The 25,895-nt window shown below is 40.4% G+C and overlaps 1 protein-coding gene across 4 annotated transcripts in view; it reads left to right on the top strand.

The window, feature by feature from the left end:
• The window catches only part of IGF2BP3 (insulin like growth factor 2 mRNA binding protein 3), a 116,207-nt gene that overhangs the window by 75,198 nt on the left and 15,114 nt on the right, over window positions 1–25,895 (top strand). For 2 of the 4 annotated variants that reach the window (XM_054384803.1, XM_054384802.1), the window contains exons 6-10: window positions 6,351–6,635; window positions 8,765–8,899; window positions 9,443–9,565; window positions 11,960–12,095; window positions 13,896–14,027. In XM_054384803.1, the coding sequence (XP_054240778.1) occupies window positions 6,351–6,635; window positions 8,765–8,899; window positions 9,443–9,565; window positions 11,960–12,095; window positions 13,896–14,027 (811 nt within the window). Of the gene's footprint in view, window positions 1–6,350; window positions 6,636–8,764; window positions 8,900–9,442; window positions 9,566–11,959; window positions 12,096–13,895; window positions 14,028–24,290; window positions 24,297–25,895 lie in introns of all 4 variants that reach the window. The other 2 variants (XM_054384800.1, XM_054384804.1) reach the window with 2 other exon arrangements.

Raw genomic sequence — 25,895 nt, 5'->3', positions numbered from 1 at the left:
AATAGTTTGATACAGACACTTTTTTTTTTTTTTTTTTTCAGGGAGTGAGTCCATTTTCTGTACAGAAAACCTTAGCTTAGATTGTCTGGGTTCAGGATGCAACCTTGGCATCGTTTAGAAACCTGTAAGAAAAGAATTAGCTGGATAGAGGGTTTTTGTAGGAAAAATCCCGAAGACTTGCAATGAAGAATTACTAGAATGAAGAATTACTAGAGGACACATGCATATGTGGCTTCTCTGGAGTGACTGTGGTTCAGTTGAATCATTGGCTCAAACATGACCCTAGCTTGGCTTCTTGGGACTGGCTGTTGTGGACAGCAAATGGCTATGAAGGGGGAGTGGTGTACAAGTGCTGATAGCTGATAAAAGCAGTGTTGGTCAGTCTACACAATGCAAGGAGTGACAAGAAGTGACTTTATTCAAAGCTCTTTAGAGTTGTTGAGGATCGAAGGCTGATAACAAGCTTTTTATTTTGAAGTTTAGCTTTCTAGGATAAGTGATGCTTTTGGCCATGAATTCTGAAGCAAATACCATGTCATCAGTTGTTTGGTGGTTTTTTTTTTTTCCTTCCTTTTTCTTCCCCTTTAGGATGGTACTGAGTTTGTGGCATAATCAGTACAGAGTTGCATCCAAAATTAGCTTGGAAACTGAAACTTGCGAAGAATGCTGCAGTCTTTCTGGGAAATAAGTCTTGGAAAGAACACTCAGCACCCAAAACCTGACATGTGCACAGCTGCTGACTTTTAGTCGGAATGGAGGTTCATAGCTTGACCTGCTGTAGGTGATGCCTCTTTCCTAGCTGGATGGGCATGAGGTTGCATTAGTAGGAAGGAGTAGGATGCTGCTCCTTGTCTTTATGTGGCCAAACAGAGGAGTCAGTGTGGCAGATCAGGTACTTGTGGGAAGCCTGGTAGGTTTATGTAAACATGGACAGAGCGCACAGAGCCATGCATGGGCCTGGGAAAACTGTCCTTTGCTCTCTAGGGCTGGGACTGCCAGGACAACTGGCATCCCTGCCTTCTTCTCCCTGGAAGCACTTGGGAGGAAGAAAGAATTGTTCCAGCTTGGAAACTGCCCCTGCTGCTCTCCTTCCCAGAGAGGGCCTTACAAAGCATATGCATGCTGTTACAGCACATGCAGCTACTGCACATTGTAGTAGACTGTGGAATATTTGGAAGAGAGGAGAGCAGTAGAGCTTGACACCCATCATTCAGTTGGAACAACCCAACCAGCTGCACCTAGGTACTGAGTTAGTTCAGGACCTGCTTGCCAGAGGGCATCCCCTCCTCTCCTGATATCCTTGATTGCAACCAGCAGGACTTGCTGGCTCTGTGATACACTGCCACCTAAATTATGGCTGTCATCCTCAGACGTTACACCACTTCCCCTTTCTCTCTCCAGAGTGTTCCAGTGGGTCTGTGTGTAGTGCCTGCTACGGGATTTAGCTCTGCCTAGGATTTTGGAAGGGAGATTTTGTGCGAAGTTTGCCTCGCATGTGGAGTAGGTGTGTATTATTTAAGCATGGGGCTAGGTGTTTGTTTTACATCTTATTTTTCATCTCTGTCATGAAGTGGGGGGTGTTAACCATGTCTCATAACTGATGGAGTATTTTAGTTGTGGGCTGCAATGTGAGGAGCTTGGAATCTGCATCTTTGCAGACAAAGGTAGGTATATTACTCTTTGAAGACACCTGTGGTCACCTTTTCATTAAAATACTTGCAAAAGGAAACAATTTATTTTACCTTTCCAGTGAAGCACAAAGCTCTGTGGGCACAAAATATGTCCTTGATTAATGAATTAGAGTTCACATAACTAGTACTTCCACATGCCACCATGGGTCAGGACTAATGTTGCCATAGGAACAATCATACTGAGAATTCAGTGGTCTATGATCATAATCTTAGAATTTTTTTGTTTAAATTTATTTTCAGGCATGCTAATGAAAACTATTTTTTTTTAAATTTAATGCACAAAGAAATCATTGTGCTCAAATAAAATTACCATGTATATCTATCTTCTCAATATGCAAATACCTGCTGAGGGAGGAAAAAAGAAAGGTGGTGCACCTACGAGCTGCATGTGGGAGTGAAATATGTTCTCCATCTAGTGCTTAGTGTCATTGTGCTCTCAATGGATGAATGATTTCCAGCACAAGACTCGGTGCTTTTACTGTACTCATTTATCTAGGATGTTTAACATCCACTAGCATCAGAAAGGGAGAAGGCTGTGCAAACAGCCTCTCACAGGGAGCTCATGAGAGGAGGAGAGCGGTGAGATGTCATTTTGATGCAGAAAAACTCAGTGACTAGTTTTACAAAATATTTGCTTAGAGGTTTCATTTTTCTGCAGGAATCCTCTTACTTCTGAGCAGGTGTCATGTGAATGTAAGCCAGGCGGTAGAGATGTAACAGAGCACAGGCAGCAGTCACTGCAGCCTCTCAATCCATGTGTTCTATAAAGAAATTCTGATCTACAACGAGATTCTTGTGTGCCAGCTATTACTGGCATATGAAACAAACATTTCCCATCTTCACTAAATATTAATTTTAAAGAAGATTTGAGAGAGGAGGTCACCTCTTAATGAGGAATTCTACAGATCTATTTATTTATTTTCTTCTCCATCTTTGTCTCCTTAAGTGACTGCAAGACTTTTAGCCCTTGCATGAAAAGATGGTTTGTGGTTTGCTTAGTAGGTACCAGTTGTGACCTCTGACAGAGGTAACCTTTGTGGTCTTTTATGTACCTGTGATCATGAAAGGAGACCTGTTTGGGAAGGCAGAGGTCTTTGCAGAAAGGCAGAGGTGGTGTTGCTGTGGTTTGGAGTTAAGTTTCTGAAGCGATCAGTCAAAGCGAACGCTGCTTCAGGAAAGCATCTGGATTGAATGTGTATTTGATGGACTGCAACAAGGATGACAGCTGGACTGAAACAGGTGCCACTAGTGTTGTGAAGAACCAGTAACTTTCTTTCCTCTGGGGCTCAGACTTTTCCAGGGAGCAAGGGATGGCTCTGCTGGTTGAAGGTACTGTCCCAGAAGGTGTTTTACAGAAACTTAGCATTTGTCTAGAAGACAGTTTTTGCTTGCTCATCTCTCTTCTGGGTTTCTTTTATTCCTTCCCCCTTCTCTCTCCTGAAGCAGCACCTAGGTGTTTCTAAAATTCTTGGCTAAAGAAATTCAACAGCTAAAGTAACTTTTGAAAAGCTGTGGGCTTGTCTTCTGTAAGAAATGCACCAGAGCTCTGTATTTGCTACATCACTGAAAATTAGTTATCTTGGCATTCCCCTCTGTGTACCAAAATTAGTGCAGAATGTGAGACCACCTACCCAGAAAGGATCAGTTTCACAAAAGGCTTGGGAGAGAAGCATTTAATTACTTACTCTTTTTACTTCTTGTCACCTGACCAAATCACATTATGAAACAAGTCAGCCTATAAAATATGGAGAGCTCTTTGACTCATTAGGTAAATTGAAGTATTCTCTGTAACTGTTTAGGCTTAATTAAAACAAGTGATGCTACTGTAGTATCTCAGGTGTACTAGAGAATCTAGTATACAGTACTAGAGATACTGCAGTATGTCTACTATCTAAATGGAAAAGTAAACCTTTACACAAGTTTGCCTTCAGGTACTTGCTCAAAACCCACCCACCCAGTATTTTTTTTCTGTACTTTTTTTGGTCCTCATAACTTTGATGGCCAAACGTTGATCACTGGTGACATAATTGATTTTTTTTTCTACAATGGCAAATGAACTTTTCTCAGTTTGCTTTAAATTTAAGCTTCTTATAGTCATGCAGAACCATTTAGCAATTTATCATTTTTTTTCTTAAGTAGAAAAATTCCAACATTTTTTCCAGGAAAAATATAGCATATATATGTCAGTTGTTGCCATATAATTTCTTGTGAAATCATGATAAGTATGTAGTTTAGTTGCAAGCAAAGCCTAGTCTTTTCCTTCCCCCTTTTCCTAAGGAATAGTGGGATGTGTCTTGCCTTGATTTAATGTAAAATTTTTAGTGCTGGGGTTCATGTTTTGTGATGCTAGCAACCCAGAGGAGTTTGAAGCATTCTGAGAAAGAACCAGCTTCTGAACTTGTCAGATGAATGCATGGAAAGAAATAAGTTGGTCTGGGTGTCAATCTGGAGCTTACCAGATTAGACAAAATTGTTGGTGCTCCATCTCCCTTGTATCTTAAGGGTTGATTCCAAAAGAAATGGGGCTTGTGCAGTCGCATTGTTTGCTATTTGTTTCCCTGGTAGCAATTTTTTTTGTCTGATTCAGTAAAGCTCAACATAGAAATAGATACCAGTAAGAAATGTTATGTTCAGGATGCATACAAACAGAAGGTTCCAGACCCATTTCCCAGGTAGGATCTCCATGGGGTGAGACTTCAGCAAAATGACTTTTAGGGATTGGAAATCTATGCAGAAATTAGGATTTGAGAGACAAATCCACAGGAACACAAGTTTCTCTGGTCTGCCTGCTTGCTGCCCTTACTGTTTGTAAAGGTGGTTTTGCTCTGTAATGAAATGCTCTTCAAAGTCCATGGAGTAAAAGGTAAGAAATGCCGGCTTTGAAATAGCTTCAGCAAATTGTCATCTAGCTCTCTTTTGCCATATGCTGTAAGAGATTCTTCTGTTCTGGGAGTAATTACACTCTTGCCCTGTTCCCAAAGGACCTGTGTCTCATTTGGTGAACACAAGTATTTAATGAGCAGTGATCAGTTATTCAATATTTTGCTTTCCTTGTTCTTCATTGGTGTTGCCTTGGGCCTTATTTATTACCAGCCCTTATTAAACACTGCTTCTAAGACACAAATTACTGGCTTTTTCATAAGCTCTCTACTCTCTGACTCTGAAGTGTTTTGAGGATGCTTGTTCAGCCCTTGGGAGATAAGGGGCATGTTGTCCTCAGTACCCATATACCATGTTTTACCTGCAAAGCTGCTGCTTGGCTTTAACAGCTGCTTTAGACCCAGAGTGTCAAATTGGATACCCAAGAGGTAAACAGTACTTTTCACTGGATACCTTTGAAAATGTAGGGGTTTGGCTAGCACCATCCTTTGTGTGCAGCAGGGGCAGAGGTAAAAGTGTTGCTGTGAGGGCAGCGTGTGCTCGCTGGCACTAACAACCTGAAAATGTACATGAACAGAGGGACTGGATTAACTTTCTGATTCTAGAGCATATGGTTACTTGGGCTTTTTAACAAAAATGCTGGCAGGTTCCTTAATGTAACATGAAACCTTTTCCCTCCCACTACTGATTTTAATTGAAATTCTGTTTTTAAATGAAATTTAGCAGTAATATTTGGTCCGTGATTAGGCCTGGCATTTATGAATTACCCCAAAATCAACAATTTTTTTAATGATATCGATGTATCACTGATTATCTGAATAATATGCCTTCTGTAGCAAAACTTCTGTACTCTCTAGAAACCTGTTTTTAAGTCTGGAGTTGTGCTGCTTCTGCAAAAAGGAGGTCAGCAGTTCTGGTTGACTTGCAAACTTGGTTCCACCTTGATTAGAAGGGCTGGAGAGAGGGAGAGCTGAGCGACTGGGTGGTGATTCAGTGTGCAGGACCATGGTGTGAGTGTTGTGTGAAGGCTCTGCTTTGCCTAAAAGCACAGGAGACTTGAAACACCACTGAAATGTCTTCCAACATTTTGCATCTATGGAGAGTTTAATTTCTTGGTTAATTTCTAAACCTGCTTAGAACATGTTACAAGGTGCTGTCATCATCTGTTAAGTTTTATTTCAAATGCCATTGATTGGTTTTGAAGGATTTGTTCCTTGCTGAGAATGAACCAGGAGCTCTCTTTCACATCTCTTTTCTGTATTTCTTTCGTAGTTCCCCCCCAACTCTGTCATGGCTATGTCAGTTATTACAAAAAATCCAGCCAAATAGCTGTGCTGGCAAAAACCTTAATGAAGGTGCTGTGATAGCAGCTAAGAAGTTTTCCCTCTGGTGCAGCTTTAATTCTATTTGGGAAACTGATTTAAATTAAATCAGGCAAAAGAATGCTTTTGAGTATATAAGCTCTCTCTCCTGTAAGGTTTTGCTGATAGGGTTGCATGAGCAAAACCTTTAAAGTGCACAGAAGCCCAGAGCAAGCAAGAACTAACTTGTCCTTAATGTGTGACTTGAGAGAAAAGAAAAAAAAAGTTGTGTAATCAAAATCTTGACTCGAGACTTTTGAATGTAACTTTTCATCTTGAAACCAATAATTTTTTTATGCTTTGTCCTGCTATTTAGAAGGTACAGAAGTCTATACCTGCATGAATCCCCTTTTCGTAAGGCCATGCATGTGATGGTGTTTTGTTCTCTTCTCTTCTCTCTCCTCCACTTTGTAAACAGAGCAATAGAAAAACTGAACGGGTTTCAGCTTGAAAACTATTCCTTGAAAGTTGCATACATCCCTGATGAAATGGCAGCCCAGCAACCTCCACAACAACATCCCCAAGGAAGACGTGGATTTGGGCAGAGGGGTCCTCCAAGGCAAGGGTCACCCGGTGCGACCACAAGGCAGAAACCACAGTCGGATGTTCCTCTGCGGATGCTGGTTCCCACGCAGTTCGTAGGAGCCATTATTGGGAAAGAAGGAGCAACAATCAGAAACATTACAAAGCAGACACAGTCCAAGTAAGTTTCTTTACCAGACTGCTTTGAAAGCTTTAACATTGTGACCTCATCTCCCATGTAGAGGGAAAGTTGTAAAACTTCACAACCTAACCTGTGTGGTCAGAGAGCAAATGAAGGTAACAGTCAATAGGAAATCTTTTGCATGATTTAAAGACTGGATTCTGTCCTTGACGCATGTTCAAAAACTACCTGACTTGTTTCTCCCTGTTTTAAAATGCTGAAATTACTCAGTGCTAGTGGTACTTGATGCTGGAGAGTTTGCTTACAGGTGTGGTAATAATGTCCAGGCACAAAAAGTGCAACTGAAAGAGCAATGTGGGTGGGTATGTGGGACATAGTCAGTGCAGTGACATATTCAAGTCTGTAGTTGTTTATTCTAGCTTCAGTTAGAATATTTTTAGGATTTATAAATATTTTCAGTACCAGAATGAAAAAGAAAAAGGGGGGTGTGGGGCTGGGGTGTGAATAATCTTATCTCCCCTCATTCTTCACTCTTACTGAACACACTTGTTGCTGTTGAGTTGAAGACCACACCGAAACACAGATTAAGGAAATGCATGGGAGGCAAGAAGCAAACTACTAAGTGACCTAAGAAGCTTAGAGCACTAGGGTCTAGGGAGCCTGAAGGAGATTGCTTTCAATGCATGTTAAATCCCTACCCACAAGGAAGAGCTAAGTGCAGAGGCAGAGGGAGGTGGGGATCCTATTCAAAGAATTATTCCAGGGTACCCTTAACAGTGGAGAGTGAAAGGTGCTGCCTTCAACAGCACACAGAGCCCCCAGCTCTGTAGTTCCATGAGACAAGACTTCAAAATGAGCTGTACATGAGCGGTGTGATGGGTATGAGTGTTGGTGACTTAATTTTTGAGAGTAGTTAATGAGGATAAAGGAGTCCTCTCTAATTACACACACTACCTCCCACTCCCCCAGCACACAGGTGGCTCCTCCCCTTCCAGACCTGGGATTATCATGATGCTCCTTCCATCTTCTCATTAGCATGTGTAACCCAGGAGACTTATTGGCTGTGTTTAACAACAAAGGTTTAAGAGATTTGTGGTGTCCTGACAAGACTTCATTGTGATTTGCTTATGAGTAATCAATTTTTTAGGTGGTATCTATAACACTCCTGGGCTATAGAAATCTTAGAAGCTTTATCTCTTTAAAAAACCTGGGTAGAGCAGAAAAATCCCAGGTTGCTAACTTCTCAGATATGTAACTTGGACATTTTTATTGGTTTGGGGATAAAAAGACAGATGTCGTCTACTTCCAGTTGCACCAAGGATTGCCATGGGCTGCTTAGAAAATGCTATGTTGTGTAACAAAATGAATTATCAATATCAGAACTTGAAAAAGGAAGGGGGTCATTGAAAAGTAGCAGCATGGTTGTTTAATTTGGGAACAACTGTGATTTGGGAGAGAGAGGAGGAAGAAAGCAGAAGGCAGAGATGGAAATTTTATGTGATCTGCAGTTAATTGGCAAAGGATAAATAATATCTAAAACATTGTGTTCGTGTAGGTCATAATTTCAGTTCAAATCCTAGAGTTACATAAACTGTGGTGTACACTAAGGCTGGTAGATTTAGGGTGGAGGACAGTATAACTAAAGGTAATATCAGGACAAATTTTAGGCTTAAAAAGCATAGGAAAATCATCTTGAGGATGAATACAAGTACTATGATGCTGCTTGCTAGCAGAGAAATGCTAGGGAACTCTACCTCTGAGGTCATTAGAGACAGGATGAGACAAAGCCTTGGCTGTAGCTATGTAGTCATCATCAGTGGAGTGACAGGGCTGGTAATACTATTGGGAAAGCTTGATCAAATGTTGTGTTCAGTGGCTTACCACAGATCATGTATTTAACAACTTTCCTGAATATCTTGATGAGAACTTAATGAGAGATGTAGATCCCAGTTTCCACAAAGATGAGATTAGGTTGGTAAAATCAGAATGGGAGAAGCTCTTTGTAATGAAACAACAACAAAATTTAGGGCATGTTTAAGTAGTGAAACCACTTAAGTGTTAGCTCAAAAGAAATTAGTTCTGAGTTGGAAATATGCAAGGCTTACCATACAGTACCAGCTTACAATTAGTGTTTTTCTTTTGTTTTCTTTTCATTTTTTCTCTTCAAGAATTGATATCCATCGCAAAGAGAATGCAGGTGCTGCTGAGAAACCCATTACCATCCACTCAACTCCTGAAGGTTGCTCAACAGCTTGTAAAATTATTATGGAGATCATGCAAAAAGAAGCTCAAGACACTAAATTGTGAGTAAAAGGCATTTAATTGTGGAAGTGTTAGAAATACTGAATCCTTATTGACTACATTGATAGAATCTTTAAAAACTGTTAACAAGTGAATCTTTATCCATATTGAAGTAGGTAAAGGAACAAAGAATTTTTACTTGCTTAATTAGTCCTAGCCCACATCTGTGTTTTCAGCTATTGTCTGGCTGTGATTTTGAGGTCAGTTGGAGCAAATACTGAAGTTTCTTGAGCAATTAATAGTTTTTATTCAGGGAGAACATAACAAACTGTAATCTCTCCCTAAAAGCTTTCAGACATATTTCTTCCCTCCCCACAGCTCTTGCTAATTTAGCCTGGGATTCATTTAGCAAGTATGTTACAATGAAGCTTTACAGATGGTAGTGCGGCAGAGTGCGCTGTGCTCAGACTTATTCTGCATCTAGTATGAATGTGTAAGTGAATGGGAGTTGTGGATGTTTCTGTGGAAAGAAAATTTGTCCATAATATGCAGTAGCTTGCACCTATGGTTCCCGAAAGTCTCACTGGATGTGACCTCCATTACAGTACAGAAGAAATTCCCTTGAAGATATTGGCACACAACAACTTCGTTGGCCGACTTATTGGCAAAGAAGGAAGAAACCTGAAGAAAATTGAACAGGACACAGACACTAAAATCACAATATCTCCGTAAGTTTTTGGTGGCCTAATCTTTTTTGGGAGGCATCTCAAATAACAATAATGCCACTGCAGTGCATTCAGGTACAGGGCTCTTACAAAACATGATTTATATTTTGAAGGCTGAGATGAACAGCCTTTGAGACCGTTCTGTAATGCAGATTAAACTGTTACTTAATCTTAGTTAAGTTCAGTGTAAGCAGTGAGTCTTCAATATAAACTCAGACAAGAGCAAGCCTAAAAATAACACAGGCTATGTGAGCCTGTGTTAGACTATACTTTTAAGTGTCAGTTGTTTTTAACATATTATACCATATGTAATGAGTGTTTGAAGCTATAAGCCTTGGATCTCTTCTGAGCTATGTGTGAAAATGAGTGAAACTAGTGATGCTTTAATTTCCTGTAGAGACTCAATTTTTGGACAAAGCAAATGAAAATCACAGTATTTTTAGTAGTAGTTCTGTCCCTTTTGGCCACTAGCAGCCAAACTGGGGATATATTGACTAGTCTGTTTTGAAGTAGTAGCTGAGTTTGTGAAGGTAACTGAGACCCATTCAAATTTTGCTGAGATTAAACAGGAGTTTTCACCTTTACTGGAAGGCTGCAATTCACTGATTAGATCAGCATCTCTGTAGAAGATTGGCTGTTAGTAGTTTTACCCTGAAGTAATATCTTCAGAGAACCTTCTGTTCTGAATAACAAATACTCTGGTGTGAACTTAAGCATTTGAGGACGTCCTGAACTGAGGCCTTAGGGTGAGAATAAGGCTTATAGGCTGTAGGAAAGGGAGGAAGCTTGGAAGGTACTTGAAAATGTATAAAGTAGTGTAAACATATACAGGAGAAAAAAAAATAGTGTATTGCAGAAAATAGCTGAAATGAAGGCAAGAAAGCTAAGGGTGAATGAAAACAGGACATTCAAAATGGGGTGGAAGAACCTGAGGCCTTCCTGAAGGTATGTAAATAATTATGGAATTAGTCTGAGAAAGAGGAGTGAATCAACTGGAGAAAAAGCACCCAAATAAGTGTGTTGTGAAAATAGTGTTTTGTAAGTCCAGCGTGCTCTGGCATGTGCTGTCATAAACATTTTGTTTGCAAACAGTACACAGACAGCTGATGCTATTGCTTAAAGGGAGAAAATTACATGTACAGGGGATGTGGGATAATGGACTTCATTCTGTGAAACCAACTTGTTTTTACTGATGACACAAATAACACATTGTAAACACTTGCAGAGGATTTTTTAATTTAGCAAGTTAGTGGTTTATTTGCATTAAAACCTTGGCCTCAAGATTGTACTTGTCATACTATGCCTGCAACAGCCCCATGAAATCATCTGGTTTAATCAGTACATGAAAGAGAGCATATATGCCCATTGATTCTGCTTTGTCTAATTAGTCTTTCTCCTGATCTCTTCATTCAGGATTTTGGTAAGCTTGTCCAGCTTGGCAGCTGTCTTGGGAAAGTGTTTCTTCTTTGGGGTGTTTTCTACCACTTTCCTTCCTGAGGCAGTAACTCAGTGCTCACACACTGGAAACTTAGATTGCCTTGTTGGATGTGTTTTGTGCTTGGAGCTGCTTACCTGAGATGCAGAAGTTGCCACACTGCCTGTTGTGCAAGAAAGCAAGCCTTGCATGCTCCTTCCTAGCTCCTTCCTGCCATGGGCTTCCTCACCCCTCCTGCATCCTGCTCAAAAATGTTTTTTTTTTTTTTTATTTATTTAAAAAAAAAAATTTTGCCTTCACCCTTTCAACTCACCTTTTTTAGTAAATGAATATGTCATGGCTTCCCAGTCAGTTTCTTCCATTTTACCACAGCAGGTCAGCATTTGTTACCTAACAAAGTACTCATTTAGTGCTGCAACCCTTTCATTTTTGCCTGAGGAGCTACTGGTGTTTTGCAGCAAATGTTGACTTGGACACAGCTTTTCATTTTCCTGTTACGAGGATTTGGAGGCTCTCCTGCAGTTTCACTGAGGATTGGGCTTTCCCCCTGCTCTCCTTCTTTAAGGAATCCCCTATTGTTCTCAAGGAAAGAAAGTTTATTATGGTCTGTGTTTGTGGGATGTCAAAAATATCTGAAGCCCTCTCTCTGTTGGTAGGGCCTCTGTGGACTGCAAAGTTGAATGATGCTGCACTGCTCTGCGGAGCATGATGGTTTCTATCTTGTATTGCACCTAAACATGTCAACCATCTGATGCCAAACCTTGCTGCAGCGGTTTTTGTTGTGTTTGCTGTGAGAACAGAGTTTCTCCAGATTCTCTGAGAACTGTTTGAACCCTGTTATGAATTGTTACTCAGCTCTTTGGAGGGCAAACTCGACACGCTTGGATGTCACCGCGCTCCAGTGGTAAAATGTGATCACCCTCCACTATTTGCTAATTAACTGTGCTCTGTTTCATTTGCAGATTGCAGGACTTGACACTCTATAATCCAGAAAGGACCATTACAGTTAAAGGCAGTATTGAAACTTGTGCCAAGGCTGAGGAAGAAATTATGAAGAAAATCAGGGAGTCCTATGAAAATGATATTGCTGCTATGAATGTGAGTTCTCTTGTGGCACGGGCCCCTTTTGGAACTAGAACCATGGGAGGGCTTAGGGGTGAGGGATCTCTGGAGGTCACCTGGCCTAGCAGGAGGGTTGCTCAATATAAGACATATTTGAAAGTTAAAGTTGTGTAGGGATTTGCCCCTTCTTATTGTTTCCAAGGGTAGGAAGTCCACAGACTCTCTGGTCTGCATGTGCCCTCTCTCACTGCTCTCCCGGCAAAAAAATCTCTTTCCTAATATCACATCACAATTCCCCTGTTGCAGCCTCTCTCTCTTGCCTCTTGAATTAATTCAAGGGGCTTGGACAAGATTTTTGTTGTTTACGTATGTTTATTATTTTAATGGAAGCTTTTCTGATTTCTCTTGAGTAGGAGAACTGAGAAATTGATTTAGATTGAGGAAATTAATTAGCGTTTCACTCGGTTTTTGTTGTAAAAGGCTAAAGGCACCTGTGCTTATCTACTATTCTGGTTTATGTGTTCTAGCTTGTCATATTTCTTAGTGATTCCCAGCTCCTTCATGTTAAAAGCATAACATATTGGAGAAGCCTCTCTCCTGCTTTCAATTATTTAAGATGATTTTATTAAGGTTTTTCTTGATATAGATGATAAAGGCATTTAGTTATTCAAAGAGGATTGGTTATTATCTAATAAACCCAACACACCTCATTAGTTTGCCAAAGTATTACTAATGCATATTGAGATTTTTGATAAAGAGGTTTTTTTGTATGCATCCAAATCTGTGGTCTGGAGTCAGACCGAAAATACTTTTTTGGTTTATAGCAGTCTCTGGTTTTCTAGAAGTGGCTGTTCTTCACTGTTTGCCTAATGGCTGCAGAGAATATTCTCCCTGCTTTTCCCCCTGTCTCTCACACTGAGTGAATTGCAGGACACGAACTACACACGAGGACCGCAGTTAAGAATTTTATAGTGGTATGTTTTTGCTTCATATAGTGAGCATGAACATGGGGTGAGATTGAAGCTGATCCTGTGTTTGGCAAGCGTGTGGTTAGCAGGAAACCACCTCTGTTACTGGATGGATTTCAGGTTTTGTTGGTAATGAGTATTAGGTTAGTTTTTCAGTTGATGAAGTTTTTGGGGAGTTTTGGTGTTTTATGATTGGCTTTTCTGGATGGTGTCTGGCCCTAGTTGTGGTATTTCTAAAGCAGTCTGTTACTGGGTATGAAAAGAGGGCCAGACAAGTTTTGTATCATGGACAACACATGTTCCCTTCCACATCATGCTGCTACTTTTGTCAGACATGGTCACGTAACGGACATGTAACTTTACAGTTGATGCTTTCACAGCGGACAGTGGGGATGTCTCATTTCATCCTTTGCAAGGCATGGGAGGGAGAATGGGGTTATAGCATGGCATGTACCCCAGTGCATGAAAAACCAGGGCTTCAGCATCGGCTTTTTCTGTTTGTACACGACTATCTTTTTAGTATAAAGCCAAAATTATTGTTTCTCTGATTCATTTGTTTGTTCTGAAAGTAGGTTTTACTACCACCTGAGTTTCTTGCTGTAAGATTTGTCATATGCTTCACTGGTTAAGCTGTAGCAAGTGGTTCCCAGCTGCCTTTTCTACTATGTGTTTTTAATACTATTGGCCTGTGTATATGTCTGGGAAATAGATTTGAAGCAGAGTCCTTGGAGTAATGGAGATGAAATATTTTTTTTATAAATGACATACTGACATCTTCTCAAAAGGTTAATATCCTGTGCCAACTAGGATTTTGATTAACGTTAATAATCAGGATTATAAATCTTAAGTAACTCTCTTGCCTTTGCAGCTTCAAGCACATTTAATTCCTGGATTAAATCTGAATGCCTTGGGTCTGTTCCCACCTTCTTCTTCAGGAATACCACCTCCCGCAGTGAGTGTTGCCTCCGCTGCTGCTGCTGCTTCATATCCACCATTTGGGGTAAGGGCTGTTGGATGGTTAGTGGAGGGTGATACTCATCTGTATAATGCTGCTATTCAGAACTAATCAGTTTGCTGTGTATTTGCCAAATGGCCTCAAAAATTTGGAAATACTCTTTCAGGAGCTGCATTCTGTCAGCTTTCTGAATGTTGTCTGTCTTCCTGCTTGCACAACAAAAATATTTCGTATGGCTGTGGTTGCGAGCAGGCATTCATTGGTTATTTAATGTAATGCTCCATGACATCAGAAAATGGTGGCTTTTAGAAGAGTGATAAATCCTGTTTTCTAGAGAACTATAATTACCATCAGATGAAATCTCATAGAAAATGGAATTACGAGATTCTAGAGTTTGTAATTAATGATGCCAGTCTGCAATTGTACAAGGGAGGGGAAAAAATACATCTTTGCCATAAAGTGGAGGTTCTAGATATGGTTAAGATGTTTGAATGTAGGAATGTAAGATGTATAAGCCATGTTGAAAGGTAGTAATGCTAAATATATAGGATTTAAATTACATGGATGAATCTCCAGAAAGCTGTGATTTACTTGCCACATTGCTCTCGAAGAAATATGTGGGAAAAGTTCAATAGACTCATAGTCAAATCCAGTGCTGCTTAGTAATTGTAAATGGGGCATTTTACCATGGAGCAGAAGGCAATTTGCTGTATCAGGAAGTTACAGAGGCTTTCTGGACAGAGATAACCACGAAAAAACCCCAAACCCCAACTTTATTGCACATCTCTTCCACTGACTTGCTAAGAACAAGCACCACTGGAAACAGGAAAGGTGAACTTTGGAAATTAACTCTGACAAGTGGATGACAGAACTTTGTTCTGCGTAACATATAGAGAGCGAAGTCTGAGGCTCCTCATGAACTAGAAAAGTGAAAATGCAGCACTGCACACCAAATTGTATCAAATAACAGAAGTGGGTCTCTGTACATTGAACCAAAGGATAATTGTTGCCTAAATAGTTTTCCCAGAGGAAGGAGCCAAGAAAATGTCACTGTAAGGAACAGGAAAAATTCCACACTCAGGATTGTTTGTGGGAATGAACAACTTGGGTGTTATGAGGCACAGAGGAGTGGCTTTATCAGGAAAACATGCTCCAATGAATACTACAAATGAAATGTGCTTGTACTTGGTTATTTTACTGCTAGTACCAATGCCTCTATGACATTTTCTCCTCCTCAGTGCCTATGGACTTCGATTAGAGTGGCAAGCTAAACTAAAAAAAGGCAGATTTTTGTTTCACTGTATTGTATGAAGTGCTGTCTGTAGTAACAGATTGCCTTAATTTATTTCAAGTGTAACTAGAGGTGGTTAGTTAACAGCATATAACTTTTTCTTCTTCAGTGGTAAGGAAAAGTGTAGCCTCTTCTGTCTTTTTACTCTAGATTTGCACAAACTGCCTTGCTATTCTTGAGATTCATAATGTAAGCCTACAGACCTGTTCTTCCTTGTGGTTATTTTTTTTCTTTCCATATTTATTGTGGTTCTTTTTCACTTCAATTGTGCACTTAAACAGTGCTGCATTTGGTGGGTTCACTGTTGTCTGTCTCTCTCTGTTGGGAGTGCAGGTTTATGCCCTTTGTTCGGCCTGATCTTTTCCAAGTTTCTAGAACTAGGATAGCGTTAACATCTGGGAGGGGAAAAAAACCCAAACTAAAGCCCAACAAGAAACAAGTGTCATTGTGTAAAAGTTTAGAAAACTACAAGCGGAAAAGACCACACTGCCTGAATTCTGTTGTGCTCCTGTTCATAATGTTTGTGCAGTCTCATGTTCCAGACAGTCTAGTTGTATGACAAGTTAATATGCAGAAAGAAGGGATGAACTCACAGATTCAGAGGATAAACTCTGATGGCTTTTGTTAGAGGCTGGGGGTGGTACCAAGACAGCCCGTGAATCTGATGCTAAGCACTTCTGAGGAAAATGCATGAACAACTGAAATTATCTCACTATTTCTTTCTTTAAATATGACTTTATTTGGAAAAGAGAAAGGTGGCTCTGTGAGCCTCAGGGAAGCCAGCCCCTCAGATTACTTGAAGTAGCTGTTCTTCCTTGGAATGAGAAAGAGGGAAAAAGTGTGAGTTTATCTTTTAATGAATGCAATTTTTATTTTCAACTTTGTTGTCCAAAGACTTTTAATGTTTGTGGATGTAGCTTGTTTCTGTAACTTCTGAGGTCTACTCTTCTCTAATATTTTTTTTCTCCCCTCTAGTAGAACAACTTTTAAGACACATTAAATAGAGTGTTGGGGCATGTAGAAATAGAGCAAAAGAAAAGGTCTGGGTATACTTTGAAGAACAAATGAGAAATGGAAACATTTGAAAGGCTAAAGGCATCTGCAGAGGGAGATCTAGCAGAGCTCCTAAGGGATTTAAAAAAAAAAAAAACCTGTTTGAGTAGAAGAGGCTTCGGGGAAAAAGGGTCATTAGAAGCAGCATTAATGAAGAAACCACAGGGAGACATTATGTCCATTTATCTGTAAGCTATTTGTTTCTGAGTTCCTTAGCAAATGTGTTTATGCCACCCAGGTCCTTTTAGCTTTTGAGTGGATGTCCTTGCATGCTCAATAGCACTGATTAGCTGGTATCGAGGATATCCCTTTCAGGCAGCTGAAAATCCTTTCTGAAAGCATGGCTGGCATGATGGTTTAAGAAATCTTTCCTGATGCTGTCTCATTTTTATCAGGGCAAATTTTGCTGTCTTCTCAGGGTTGGGCAGGAGCAGTTCTTCCTTGTCTCCTGTTTGAGGTCAATTTCAACTGTGCTGTCAGCAGACACCTCTTGGCATCTAATGCCATTGAAGTCCTTTTATTAATGTGTGCTTACAAACCATTCAGTGACCTTTCAGGCACATCATCATGAGGTCCCAGAGTTCTGCAGCTTCTCTTTGAATAGGGTGGTATGGACCCTTTCCTCATCTTGTAGGGGTGGATTCACAGGTGGCTCTCCCTTGGGTCAGAAGAGGTTGGTAGGTGAGCCTTGGGCACTTGCAGAAGACTTTCCATATAGAGCTGATCCTGTACTATTTTCTAGTGACAAGGTGTTACTGTGACATTGTGTAGGACTTGTGCCCAGAGAAACTGAAGTGTCATCTTAATTACTGAAACAAGTGTCTGTCACATTCCTGCTGCTTTTTTTTTTTTCCTATGGGTGGAATGAAAAAAATGCATATACTGTGCAGATGCAGGATTTTGTTACATTGCCAGAGCTTGAAGTGACAGGTCTGAACATCCATACAGCTGTAGCCAAGTATTCCTAGAGTATTCAGGAGCTTGGGACTGACTAGTTATGTGTAGAAGTGTTTAATGTGAGCAGCTGTGTGATGCTTCCTCCTCTCCCTCTTCATGCACCATTTTTGGGTGTTTGACAGAGACATAAACACATGTTCTCCAGCTGCTTCAAGAGTAGTCCAGTGTCACAAAATTAAGAGACAATGTTATTAAACACTGGTTTGCATTTAGCATCGTAGTTTGGGCCACACTGAGGAGAACAACTGTTTACAAAGGCCTGTAGTGACAGACGAGGGACAGTGGTTTTAAATTACAGAAGAGTGAGTTTAGGTTGGACATTAGAAGGAAGTTCTTTACCATGAGGGTAGTGGAACACTGGAACAGGTTGCCCAGGACGGTGGTTGAGGCCCTGTCCTTGGAGGCATTCAAGGCAACTGGATCCTAGTGGAGGATTTCCAAGTTCACTGCAGGGGGGTTGGACTAGAAGACCTTTGGGGGTCCCTTCCAAGCCAAACCATTCTGTGATTCTCTGTGATCCTTCTCTGTGATGGTTCTTACTGGTATAACACCGAAGGCTCCTTGCATAGAGCCTCATCTAATTGACTCTCTGAAGATGCATTTTCTGTCTCACTAAGAATCTGGTTGTTGCTCTACCCTTTGTCCATACAGGAAGACAAAGGTCATCCTTGGAACTTGTCTATGGACAGAAATAGACATACATGTGTGCACATGTGCACTGCCCATGGCTAAAACTGAGCACCACATCTAGTGCAGGCTAATAATTTAAGTGTTGGGGTTTTTTTTTTATATTTACCTATCACTAGCAGCAATTCTTGGTATTGCAACTGTATATTTCATTTGCGAAATCCAAGCTCTCTTTATCTGTTTTTAAGAGGTCATTTTGTGTAGTCATTTAATTGGTCTACAATGGATTCACATATTGTGCTTCTATTCCTGAACTTTCCTGTCTGTTTTTGCAAATATCCATTGTCTATGTATTCTTTTTCTGGCCTCCTAAAAGACAAGTGAATTGGAACATGTGTGAATCATTGAAGTGATTTAAGGCCTGGGGAAGAAAAGAGGGTTTAAGAAATATCTTGGTTAAGAATATTAGGAGTTAAAAATTTTTTACTGCGAAACAGGCATGATTTTGTTCTTAATGATCCTGGTGATATGGTAAAACTAATGTTGCTTGTTTTTTTTCATGGATATGTGCCCTTGTGTTACCATACTAAGGATTAGTAGCCTTCTTGTGCATATTAGTAGCTGATGTCTTGTCCAGCTGCTTTTGGACCTGGAGAACCACCACCACTTCTTTACCCTTACATCTTTCTCCTTAATTTAAATGCTTCTGTGTTCATTTCTGACACAGTTGTAAATAGTTTTGTTAGTCTGCCCATTGTCACTCACAATGAATGTCATGAGCTGAGCACCTGCAAGGGGAATTGGGATTTGTCTGAGGGGGAGGAGAGTAAGATTCTGCAAAAAGTGATATGCTCTGTATTTATTTTTTCCCAAGATATATGTTTCCACAAATATTTTAGCAAGTATCCCATCCAAACTGCCTCAGGGGTGGCATTGTGCTGCTCAGAGCTGTTTTGATGAAATTGCATTTGTCTTCTGAAGTTAGAGGAGAACGCACACATGCTTGCTTCCCTAGAATAGAAGTTTGTTCTCTTGCAACACTGAAGATTTTTAAAGCTCCAAATTAAAAACAAAACGAACAAACGAAAATCTTTGTCTTTAAGATAGTTTGTTTTAAGAGTTCAGCTGTGGTACAGTCATGCATTAAATGCATGAAGTGCATCTGGCACTTCTACTGGAGCCAAAGGGGTTACACCCTTCCTTTTACTACTGAAACTGAATGGTTTAATCATGCATCTGGCTGCACTTTTGCTGTAGCACTTGGATCTGACTTCTGGCATTCCAGCAGTATTGAGGAAGGAGTTTTAACCTGTGAAGAGCTCAGCCTGCCCTTTAGTGTCCTGCAACAGGGCGGTAGAATCATTTCTGTCACATGGCAGATGTACTCAAACACATAGGAAGGTAAGGAGGAGACTTTCTCCCGCAAGGGGAGGTCATGCCAGCTGTCCTCCTGCATCTATAAGATTCTGTAAAAGACAGCTGAACTTCTGCTTTGTGGAAGTTAGCTGAAGTAAAGAGATGTTCCTCTGCAGCAGGACTGATTTCTCTACTGAGCTTTTTGCACATCTGTTGTAGCTTCTTGAAGCTCTGCCCTTACAATACACTGTTTTCTAACCTTTTCTGTAGTCTCACAGTTAATTTTTAGGACATTTGATATGTATGGGGGCTGGAGGTATTTAAAAGATGTATAGATGCAGTGCTGAGGATCCTAGTTTAATGGTCACCTGACAGCACTAGGTTAATGGTTGGACTTGATTCTAAGGCTATTTTCTAACCAAAATGGTTCCATGATTCTAAGAAGGAAAGAAAGAGAAAAGGTAGTTTCCTACAGTAAACAAACCCAAGAAATCAAACCACCTTTTTCTGATGACAAAAGCCTTGTACAGATAAGCTGATAGGTTGCTTTACCTTTTTTCTTTTAGCCATTTTCTGAAGTTTTGTTGCAGGTGAGAAACGTGCCAACGGAAAACTTTCTCCTTAGAAGATGTGGTCAAGACAGATTCCTTCTTTATTCTCCAGTAATTTTATGGATAGTAAAGGAGAGATCTTCTGTATCACAAATAGAAGAAATAACTGTACTGTGCTTTTGGCAGGAAAGTAATTTAAACCGAAAAATTGCTTCTCTAAAGGGCCTTCATTTGAAGCCCTGAGTATAAACGAGGGAATGGGAGGAGGAAAAACTGTCCTGTTTCCAGGTACTTTGACTCTTTCTTTGTGGAGCTGGGCTCCTTTGGATGTCTGAGTTCAACAGGATTATCTTGTGCAATTGTTATATTTGAAGTACCCAGTAGTAGTACTGCATGTAGCTGTAAGTGGCTTTGCCCTAATTTGGCTAGCTTGTTAAGCAGTAGATGATTTTGTGAGGATCTGTCCTACATCCCAGCCAAAAGAGGATGTGGTTTTGGGGGGTGAAGAAGGATTTGCCAGTGTTTTTACAAAATGGTTTTGTATCTGTGAAATGAAAACCATGGATGTGCAGTACACAAAATCTTGGAGGACATTATAAGACAACAGCATTTTCTACAGGAAAAGTGCTACCAGCTTAATTAGACTTCTTTTGAAGATTGTAACCTTAGTGCCTTGAATACACCTTCCCTGCTGCTTAGTTTAAATTCATTAATGATGCTTTGCTTACAACAAAAATTTACTCTGTGATGCATAACATTCTGAGATTGTTCTGCCCTATGGAGAAAGCAGTTGGTCCTGCCAAGGCCCCAAAGTCCCCTCCTTTTACCATGCTGTGTTGGCAGGGACCCATGTCCAGGGAAACGAGAAACTCTTCTACCTCTGGAGCTGGCCTGGCCCCCAGTGAGTGAGGGAAAAATGTAGTTGGTGCTTTATGGCGTACAAAGACCTGGGAAGTTAACAGTGTTTTTAATGAGGTGTTGAAATATCCAGTTAATTTTACTGGATTTTTTTTTAGTGTTCTGAGGCAGTTGTAATGCCAATAGCATCATTGACTACCCAGTAATGCACGCTTCTAAAAATCAAAATAGCTTCTTCCTTGCTGCAGGTTTGAATGTTTGTAGGGAAATTTGTAGTTCAAGCTCTTTGGGACAAGAGATACGAATTTTGTCTTCATCTCCTGCTCCTAGATCTTTCTCTTGAACACCTCAGACTCTCAAGCTCTAAGTATCAGGCTCTGCATTTTCTGAATGTTAAGGAAGTAAATTTCCTGTTTAGTTTAAGGTGCCAAATGTTATTTTGTTTCTAGAGTGTGTTGAGTTCCTTCAGGCCAGAAACAAAACTAGGTCAAGCCCTCATTCTGGTGTTGCTGGCTTCACCTTTGGTTGGTTTGTTTGCTAAACATGATGGAAAAATAAGTGACCTTTCAGTTTTTCACAACCTGTTTTTCTTGCGGGCGCCAAGGCATCTGAGAGCAGTGTCTTTGTAAAACAGAGCTGATTGAGTACCTGTGTGCTTCAAACCCACAGTTTTCATGGGCTGTTTCTAGGAGTCTGGAGTACCCTATGTGGCTGATGCATGAGAGCCACTGTTTTTGAAGTGAAAGTGTTTTCTATGACTAAACACTTTTTTTTTAGTTTTTTGGTGGTCATGCAGTGTTGCAATACTAAATACCTATGTCTGTGGCTAGTGAATGACCAGCAAAATCCCTGCTTACGTAGCTGCACAATCTGTTCCTTATGCTGATTTTTGCTTTTGGCTGTCTGTTCAGATAAAAAGGTGGCAGATTGCTTTTTTTGGCATTGTGGCCAGTCAGATTTTGCAAAAACAAGAAGTTCATGCCATGTTCAGAAATATGTCAGACCTGTTCCTGCTTGTGAGATGCCTTATAACCAGCCTGCCAGAAAATGTTCTTTCTCTGCTTCTGTGATTTCTGCCATGGCTAGGCTTTCATCTTGGATACACTTCTGCTAGGTGCAGTCCTGTTAGTGACTTCTAGTAGTCTGAAGAGATCCCCATGACTTGCCAGGTAGAAGATGATGGTGATGAAAAGTACTGAAGTTAAGAGCCAAGAAGTGGAATGACCAGTATTAAGTGAGATGATTTTAGCAGCATCTCACTTAAAGTACTGACCATTGTGTAGGAACCAGCTGTGCTTGAGTTGCAGGTGTTGAAAAGCAGTAGTCCCCACACTGGAAATACAGACAGGAGTTATTGCTTAGGCTGTCAACCAAGAATGGCTCAGCTAGCTGGACAGAGGGCTCTTATCCTGACAACATACTTCTGAGTGTCCAGGACTGATAGAGGGGGAAGAGACAGAGCTGCATGGCCTTGCTGTGGGCTGATGGGCTCAAAAAAGATGATGCTCTTGGTTCATCTAGTGACACAAGAATTTCTTATATGACTGGCTGCAAGGGCAAGGGGCAGTCAGCTCTGCTCTGAATGCAGCTGGCTGCCAGCTCAGAGACCCAAACCATGGAGCATGGTGGTGTGATGAGATCCTGGCTGCACTAGGAGAAAGCTGCTGCAAGTGTGGTGTTAAAGCTGTTGTGGGGGAGTTCCTTGTCATACTTGGAAATCCTTCCCCCCACTCGTGCTGCTTGTTATCAACTGGGAGTTCAAGTGAAGATGAAGCTCTGGGTGGATGTTGGCAGTACAGTTTGTGATGGGAAAATAGGTGATGCTTTAGGGCATCCAGAGTGAAGTTAAAAATACACATTGTTTCCTCTAAATTGCTTTGCTAGCTCTCAACTGCCTGAAATCAGCAGTGAAGAACTCTGTGACCACCTGAGAGGAGCCATGGCTTTTCAGGTAGTGAGTATGGCAGAAGATTGTAGACTCATAGTAAGGGCATAAATCTCTTCTAAATAAACTCAAGAAGCTCAGAGGGTGGGGGGAGCTCAGATTTCAGTCTGTTAACCTATGCTGGCAGCAGCACTTTAGCTGATGTACAGAATGGTGACACAAGAGGTATTTGAAACGTTGCTGTTAAACTGTAGGCTATGTTAGACCTATCCACTAAGACTTTAAATAAGTTTTCCTTAATGAGTCCCTCGTTTCCAATGAAGGCTTAAACTTTTAGCATTAGTATTGGAAAAGGAACAGACTGGGATTTCTTTCACCAGTGTCAAAAGATTATTTTTATTAATGCAATGAATCCTACAGGAATGTCTTAAAACATACTTGGCTTAATGTTGGTTTCTTTCTGCTGTAAGCTTTTATTACTAAATAAAAGCATTTATTACAGCTGTAGGCCAGGACAATTCTTCCCATTGCAAAAACATGGTTTAAATTTTGGCTTTGGGTCTGGTAGAGGGTTTGAATAAAAGGATATCTCACTTCCTGACAAACTTAGGCTATTCTGAAGACTGAGTCATTTGTAAACCTGCCTTGCCTTGGTGATGGTGATCCTAGCAGTTGAGAAGGGGAAGAATTTTTTCGGTACTAATTTACTGTTGGTATATATGTTTTTTTTTAATTTACAAAGTGGATTTCTTTACTATAAGAACAATAGAACACCAATGATCTACTAGACTAGATGACAGTCAAACATTGGCTGAGACTTCTCTGTGCAGTCTTAAAATGGTTTTTAATTATTTCCCTTACAGCAGAAAAAAAAAGTGGTTGATGGCTAGGAGTGGATAACATGACTTTGTGACTTAAAATAAATGTTTCATCCTAAGGTAGTTCTTTTACAACACGTTTAGAGTAAATTAAAACATGTACTGGCGATGCATAATGGGCTTAGAGCAGCAGAGATCTGACTCTGTCTCCATTGATGTCTGGCACAAAACCTGATTTACTTCAGCGGGTACAATGTTTTTGAGTATTTACAGTCTTGTCCCAAATGTTATTATGGATTTACTATCCACATACATTTGATGGAGCAAGGGATCTATGGAGACACTTAAAAACATAACTAGGGAAAAAAAATTGTGCTGTTGGCAGGCTTGCAGCAGTTAAACAGTAAAATTTGTACTGTTCATGCTTGCAGAAGATGATGAAGATTAATGATCAAGTTAACATGAGGGGCATAGATAACAAACATGTCCTCTCACCAGCTCTGAGATAGGTATGTTTGCACACTTGTACTGACTGAGACAGTCATGGACTGATCTAGTAGCAGCAGCAGTTGAAAGCAAGAGAGGTAGATTCATCTTGAGGAAGAACTAAGAAGGCAAAGAATTTTATTCTTTGTAATTGGTGGTTGGTTTTATTGTAGTGTGTTTGGTGTGGGTGGTTTTATTTTTTTTTTTTTTTATTAATATGGTTCCCCAAACACAATGTCTATTCCCCCAACTCTGGTGGTGTGGACCTTCAGTTTTACTGCTGTCTGGAGAATCTCAGCCTAATTTTCTGAGTTTTCACCCTTCCCTGGCCATGCTTTGGCTGTTATGCAAGTGTGAAATGAAGAGGTTTTTCTTCCTGATGATCTTGATATAAAGAAAAAGCTCTCTTCCTTGTCTGGTTTAAAGCAGTTTGTAGGACTAATGCAGAAGGCCTAAAAGCAGCCTGTTGGGCTCAATAGATATCTCTAATTCTACAAGCAAGAGTTGTAGAGAGAAGAGTGAAACAGCAAATTTTCTTGTCTGGGAGTCCTCAGCTTCTGGGTCTGTTGTGGAACAGTAGTTCTTGTGCTGAGAAGGGCTTGGGGCAATATCTCTAAGAAGGGAGGAGCCTCACCCCAGCTGAGGCAAAGGAAGAAATGGCTCCTGTGCTAAACCAGTGTGTCAGGTGAAGTATAATGTGGTAGGAATGGCAGTGGAGAAGAGATTATCCTGGGAAAATCTTCTGTAGGGATGCAGAGTCTGGATGAAGGAGGCAAGGCAAGCCAGGTGTAATGTGGCAGCAGCCAGGGATTACAGGGTTTAGGAACAGATTAGGCTAAATCCTGAATGGAGATTGTGGGAATTTAAGAGACACTTTTCCACAAGCATCACCCACCTCCAAAAAAAAGCAGGAATAGTTGATATAGGCCATTAGGCTAGGGACAGATAGCCAGTGTTCAGGGACTTGCAGGAGGTGTGGCAATAACTGTATCCAAGCTGCTACAGGAAAATAGAGTTGGGCTAGTCTAAGACCTCTGAGTTACTGGTGTGCAGAAGTTGTTGCTTAGCTTCATCCAGTGGGGTAGATTAATTTACATCCCAGAGTTAGATCACTGTTTTCAATCATGATTTAAATGAGCAAGCAGGAAACCTGATTTGAGTTGACTTACCAAGTTTCACATCTGTACTTTAGTTACCTTCCTGGAAACTTTAGTGTAGTCTTGTACAACCACAACTACCCTTTGCTAACATAATGGCTACATCTTTCTCTTTAAGTATGCAGCTTACCATTTGCTCTGGTTATTATATATTTTTTACAGTTCTTGTTAAAAATTGATGTATGGTGCTCTTCTTACTTGCTTGATTGCAGAGGTTAAAAAACCTCTAATTTCCACCAGGCTACATCTGGATGGAAAGTGGAATCCGATTATGAACAAAATTATCATTTAAAACAGTTTTCCTTAATTAAATGTGCTGGAGTTGGATGAAAATTCATTGTATTTATCAAACTTAACTAATGAAAACTGTTTGAAATGCTGATTTTTAGTTCTGAGAAACTAAGTTCTTCATGTGAAGGAACATTTGGGTGGTGTCTGTGTGCTCCAACTATATGAGACAGAAACTTCTCTCCCCAAAGACATATTCCTCAAGCATATGCAGGCTTGTTGCCCCACCACTCAGAAGAGTGTACTGCTTGCTTTATACTGTTCAGACCTGTCCAGAATTAGGGTTGACTGGTCCTGGGCCAATCCCACAAGTATTGCTAGAACAGAAGTCGTGGTCTGCTCATCGCAGACATCTGAGACAGTTACTTACAAATTAGGGTGAATCTAAGGACCATACGTCTTGGAAAAACGAAGTTACTATTTAAAGATAATTTTTTTCCACGTTTGTCAGTTCCCAGGCCTTGGCTGGTCTTGGATAAATGCATTTCTTACTCGGGGGAAAAAATAAAGTGAATGGGGAAGATGAGAAAGTTGTACAGAATTCTACATGTACAAGAGACTTTTGTTAAAAATGAGCTGATGACTA

Source organism: Indicator indicator, chromosome 11 (genome assembly GCF_027791375.1).
Source record: "Indicator indicator isolate 239-I01 chromosome 11, UM_Iind_1.1, whole genome shotgun sequence".
NCBI classification, from domain to species: Eukaryota; Metazoa; Chordata; class Aves; order Piciformes; family Indicatoridae; genus Indicator; species Indicator indicator.
This window is presented reverse-complemented; position numbering and strand designations above follow the sequence as displayed.